Genomic DNA, 6,383 nt, shown 5'->3' with positions numbered 1-6,383 from the left:
TATAAAGGAAGTTATTAACACTGTTTTAGAGAGGAAAACTACTACCATATATTTCAAAGAATCTAGTTGGTTCTGTAACGTATAGGTCTGTTCTGAATAATAGAGTTGCGATCTTAAAGCTAATGTTGGTTACTATCGAGTGTCAGTTTCTTACTTGCTGTGGTTTCTTGGTGTATATTGACAAAAAGTCACGATATCTAATCAAACACAACTTTTAGATTAGGTGTAAAAAAATAAAATAAAAAAACAGTGCGGCCAAAAAAGGATTGAGCATGCGACTAATGGAATGAAATCAAAATCGGCGGCCAAGCTTGTATCTACATTTATATCATTGATAAAAATATTCCAGCAAATATTTATTCATTAGTCAGTCAAGTCAGGCCGCGTTTTTTGTTCAACTTGGGGCATGATGGTGGGTGCAGCCTGGCTAACTAATGAATGAATATTTGCTGTAACATTCTTATCAATGATATAAATGTAGCTACAAGCTTGGCCGCCGATTTTGATTTTATTCCTTTAAGTCGTATGCTCAATCCTTTTTGGTCGCACCTTTTTTTTGGTTTTTTTTTCTTTTTTACAACCAAGGTGTTTTTTGATTAGATTAAATTAACTCTATTCATCAGTGGGTTAATTTTTAATTCTGATCCAAGTACGTAGCTTGCTCTGACAGGTATTTAATTTTATATCCACAAATTTTGATTTACACATTACAAACCCACACCCTTTTCAAACATTATTCCAGAGACTACACGCTAACGATTGTAATAATGTTTACCAATTCAAAGAAAGCACAGGTTCTCTTAATGATATGTAATTTTTACCACTTCTTTATACACCTTGCTCTCTTAAACTGTCAGTAGACATTTCAAACGAAACAGCGATGAAAACATCATTAGGGGTTTAATGACAAATATAATTACACGATACAGATAAATTTCACCTGTAAAAATAATTTACCTGTTTTTATAACAACACAATTGGCCGTGAACTTTTTAATAATGTATATTCTACTTCAGTGTACATACTCCATTCATAAATGACACTTTTCATACAACAAACGATATTTACTCAAGCATAAGTCTACATATCCCATCTAGTAAGTCTGTGTCTGACCTTCACAGACTACAAAGTGGTCGATAGGGCTTTAACGGTCCACTTATTGCCATAGATAAAAACTTTTAAATCGTAGCTGGCATTCAAGAAAACCAAAAGACCCAGCCACGTAGTACTAATAGTGCTGAAGGCCACGGCTGGAGAACCGTCTATTGTAGGCCTTTAACCTCCACACTCTGCAAATTCCTTTATCTTACAGTGGTACGTTCACCACTGAGGTACGCTAAGGAAGACGAGTCACACTGTGTCTCACTGGCCAACACCAAGGGCTTACTACACAATGCGGGGCTAATCCATTCAAAGAAGACATTATCCCATTACTGCCTTGGGCTATAACCTTCTTCCAATGCCGGTTGGACTGCTGACAACAACATTTGGCCTTATGCTCTTTTTGTTGTTGCCACTATAGTTATGTTGATGAAACAGTAAACATTTAGAATAGACCACCAACTATTGTAATGCAGTTATATGTTGAAAGTGAAATTGGGTGAAGGTCTGATGAACATAATAATATATTAATTTATTGATGGCTGTGGGGGTTACATTAATATAGTTATCAGGAACTTACAATTGTTCAGCTCTATAAAGTCTTGAAAAATAAAGATTTTAGTTTTTTAAGTATTTTTAAAGAACCACATATTCAAAGTACAATATGTATTATGAAGTTTTTTTTACTTTTCCTGTGGTTTTCAGTAGTTTTTACTTCAGAAAAGTTGCCTTCAATAACAATCATTTGGTCTCTTCACAGATAAGTTCTTGTTGATGTCTTAAAATAACAGGTTAAAATGCTCTATAAGTAAGAAAGCACACAGCTCTAAAAGCAGTATCTAAACACTTCAATAAATATTCAAGAAATGCTTGAATTACCACATTATTATTGTCATTATATGGCTCTGCATCTCTATGGACCTAAAAACGCATTTCTTTGACAAACTTGGATAAATATTGAAAGACTTACACCGGGCTGTATTCCATCCATACCTAACCATTATTCTGAAGATAACTGGGGTTTATAAAGTCCTCACACCACTGTTACACTGGACTGTATTCCATCCATACCTAACCATTATTCTGAAGATAACTGTGGTTTATAAAGTCCTCACACCACTGTTACACTGGACTGTATTCCATCCATACCTAACCATTATTCTGAAGATAACTGTGGTTTAAAGTCCTCACACCATAGTAAAAAAAAAATACACATTAGCTTCTTAAAATATGTTACTTGAAGGGAAAATATTTAGGTGATATTCTAAAATCTTAATTCAAAAGTGTGTGCTACAGAAAGAAAACAAAAAGTCACTAGGTGTAAATAAAACAAAAATTGTTCTAATTTATTTTATTTATTTTCTGAACTAAATGCATCAAATATGTTTTACTGGGGAATTTCTGTTATAAATGCAGCTAAAAAGTTATATTTTAATTTGTTTCAGTAATTTAATACTAAATATTGGTCTATATGGTTGAATAATCATTGGATTTTGGTGTCGGCCAAGATCAAAATCTTAACTGTGCCTTCTTAGTATGAAGTAAAATAAACTGGTATTTCATATAGTTGTAACACTAAATACACCTTGAGAAAATACATACAAATAATTTCACCCACCAGTGAATTCTGAGTGGCTATAAATTAAATATGTACTTCTTGAAACTCAAATGAGGACAGTAAACAACAACAACAAAAAAAAAGAACCTGCAAACACAAAATTCCAAAGAAAACCGAATCTACCACAGAAGTAGCAATAATCCACAACAAAGAACATGAATTATGTACACATGCATATCTAACTTTTAAATATAGCTACCAGTTGCCAAACAAACACTGTAGAATGTTGACCTCGATGAAATAAAAATCTTTAGTTTATAACGTGGTTCTCCATTAAGGAAGTACTTTAAACCATAGTAACAGGATTACATGAGAAATATCTCCAAGACTGGAAGAGGAACATAAAATGATAACCTCTCAAAAAAGGTCCCAGTACAGACAACATCAACATGTCGAGATGGAGCAAAGTAGTAAATACTTGTTAAAAGAAATGGGAAACCAGAAATTTTATAAAAATATATCTTCATATGCTGTCCCAGTTTTAAAATTAAAGGAAGAGACAGGATGTAAAAATGTAAATCCTAGAAATCAATACAGAGGAAGGAGCATTGACACATAAGGAAGGAGCATTGACACATAAAGTAAACCAGATCAACAACAAACAGTTTCCAACACCAAAAGGAAAATACAACATGACACCGAAGGTTTAAAGAAAGATAATATTACAGCCTAATATCCCTTTCAAGGGACCTAATCAAGAAGATTAGCGAGACTCAGTGGATGAAAAACATAAAAAATTGGACAATCGTTAATAAAAAATCCAAACCAAATGCTATGTAGATAAAGGAAAAGATTTTCATAAAAAAAGTTAAAGAAAAACAAAAATACACACTGGAAATGGCCACAACAAGTATACAACATTTAACTAAAATCAATTTACAGAATATACAGTTAATTACCCAATGATATTTACTGTACATTTTATAAATTGATTTTAGTTGGTCTTTTCATTTAATTTGTGCTTAACAAAATTTTTTCATCTGAAAATAATACAAAATGAGTTGTTCTGAGTTCAACCTGTTCAACTAACAAGTAAACAAGTCCTATAACTTAATTAACTTTTACTTTAAGACTCAGTCGAATGCTTCACGCAGGTACAAGTACTTAAAAGAGACTTGATTTTGTCAGGAGTTTGGATACTTTTTCTTTGGGTGGTCTGTTGAGACGAGCACTAGGTGACAGTCTCAGGGATTGTTCTCACAGGAAATGACCCCTCATGTTGAGTTTGGCTGCTTTGCAGGAGGTAAAGAATAAAAAAAGATTTTCTATACTGATGTTACCACTAGCATCCTGGTTTATACTGTCCTTCTGATTTCCCATCTTTTATTTTTCCTATATTCTGTTTTCCACTTATGTAACTGAACATTTTGGTTGTGAGATTGTAAATTCTACTTTTATTTTCTTTAACATTCATTTATTATTCCTTCTGTCATTTAGTTCAGCTATGAATTTCTAGTTATATTAAAACCCAAACTCACCTTCTAGCTAGAGCACACAGAATTTGAGTATGCTTGTATTATGAAACTGACATAAGCTTCCCCTAGTGGTGACATATATTAATGATGTCAAAGATTATGTAAATTAGCTAATCATATGAGATGCATGCACATAGCCTAACCACTAAATAAAATCCCTTCCTTCATCTTGAAGAAGATATAATTAGAAAGAATTATTGTTGATTGATATTGTTACTGATCTGATGAGCTAAAGGAAAGGCTAAAACAGTTGTTTTCACTAGAATATAGAATAACTAGTTATATGGTTATGGTGTTAAAATATTTTTATGGAGTAAGAAAGACCATTTGTTGGAAGTTTTGTTAAACAGAAAGACAACTTCAAAGACCTACAGTAAGAACTGTGAACCTTTTCACTACTAAGTACCAAAATTGTATTCACCAAAATTTTTTACTGACTTCATGGTATGCAAATCTTAGGTTTTTAGCCACTAGCTTATAGTTTTTAAATTAAGTTCTTTCTTGCAATAAACATTCACACTTCACTAAAGCCACAAGAATCAAACAAAGAACTCTTTTTCATTTTTAATGAACTGTATACCTATTTTGTATCTTTTTATGTAAATGCAATTAGTATCATACAATCAACAACTATTACTCAAATTATAGAAACTTCTCTAGTTAAAAGTAACCTTACAATAAAATAAATCAACAAATACTGTTAGAATTATCATTTAATTCTAAGTACCCATGAGTTAGAGCAAAGGAGATTATTTTATGTCAACCACACTACACTGCCACATCCAGTGCTGAGAAAACATTTCACTCAATACCAAAGCTTATCACTACAATTTATCAGTTAAACAGATTTATAATAGTAACACTAATACAGCTTAATATTACAATTCATCAGATGATCTATAAATTATAGCCACTACTGTTACTCAGTACTAGTACTACAAAGGACAACAACATTATGAATAGTAATACTCACTAATAGTAATAGTTATATACAATTGCTTATGTTAAACGTTGGGATAATTTCTGATCAGAGCAAGCTACGTACGCCGTACTTAGAGTGAAACTTAAAATCAATCTGGCAATCAGTAAAGTTAATTTAATAATAATACTAATACACCCTTCTTACCTTTCTACAGTACAGTACATATAAAAATACTAATCCCAGTATTTCACTATTTGTAAATTATAACGCTTTGCCCAGTGAATGAACTCTTAACTCAGTCTCTAACTCTAAGTTTATCTAATTTAATTTCGAACAGCAAGTATCAAAAAGTATACTTACTGGTCAGTCTAATTTTTGTCGCTCCATTTCTTCTACTTGGCTGGTTGGCCATATTAATAATATAGCTATTTTATACACCATTGAGAAAACTTTCCCTAACAATGTTCCACCCCGTCACATAGGAATGCACTGAGCGAACTATTTGCAACATAATACATCAGACTTTAGCCTACCAAGAAGTTGAGTATTGAATACAAAAAAGTAGTTCCATTAACGAGAAAAGTTTTATACTAGATACACAAAGTTAAAATACTTATTTTCTTATAGTAATGCTTTTATATTAATTAATTGTTTAAGTGAGTGTGATTCAATAAAAACCTAAATTGCTTGAGCTGGATAAATATCGTGGAATATTATTGGGATCACGGATGAAAATATCTCTCATAGCGAGGGCACTCATAGGCCATACTTGAACAATGCATTCTGATCATTATAAATGAGAATTGTATATTAAATTAACTATATTAATCTCCAGGCTAATTTTTAATCCTGATCTATTTAGGTAGCTTGCTTAATTTGATCAGAACTTAAGAGAAATTTTTAAGTTTTCAAGAAGGTATTGTAAATAGTAAAATCTTGATTACATTATTTGAATTTAAAAATGACTTATTGTGTCTCAAAAGCAATTTATATAATGGATTTCTGGGATGAAACCTCTTTTAACACGCTCTGTATAAGTCTAAATATAATCCTATCGCTTACGTATGGTTTCGCTATCTTTCGTAGGGCAATCACAAATTTTCCGACAAATACATAAATAATGTGACTTAATGTTCTGCAAGATATAAAATATAATTTTTAACGTAGACTGAAATTTCTACTAAAAATGCACAGAAAACATCACGATTAATAAAAAGGAATATACTGATTTTCCATTTAGTCATGGCTTATGAATACACAGTCACAT

The 6,383-nt window shown here is 31.7% G+C and overlaps 1 protein-coding gene across 1 annotated transcript in view; it reads right to left on the bottom strand.

Moving 5' to 3' along the window:
• The window catches only part of LOC106474018 (E3 ubiquitin-protein ligase SMURF2-like), a 42,804-nt gene extending 36,959 nt beyond the window's left edge, over positions 1-5,845 (bottom strand). The window contains exon 1 of the mRNA XM_022402400.1: positions 5,477-5,845. Within this exon, the coding sequence (XP_022258108.1) occupies positions 5,477-5,528 (52 nt within the window). The 5' untranslated portion in view covers positions 5,529-5,845. The remainder of the gene's footprint in view (positions 1-5,476) is intronic.
• Positions 5,846-6,383: the final 538 nt, after the last annotated feature.

This window comes from Limulus polyphemus, unplaced genomic scaffold (assembly GCF_000517525.1).
Source record: "Limulus polyphemus unplaced genomic scaffold, Limulus_polyphemus-2.1.2 Scaffold6727, whole genome shotgun sequence".
NCBI lineage: Eukaryota > Metazoa > Arthropoda > Merostomata > Xiphosura > Limulidae > Limulus > Limulus polyphemus.
Note: the sequence above shows the minus strand (reverse complement) of the source record. Positions and strands in the feature narration are given on the sequence as shown.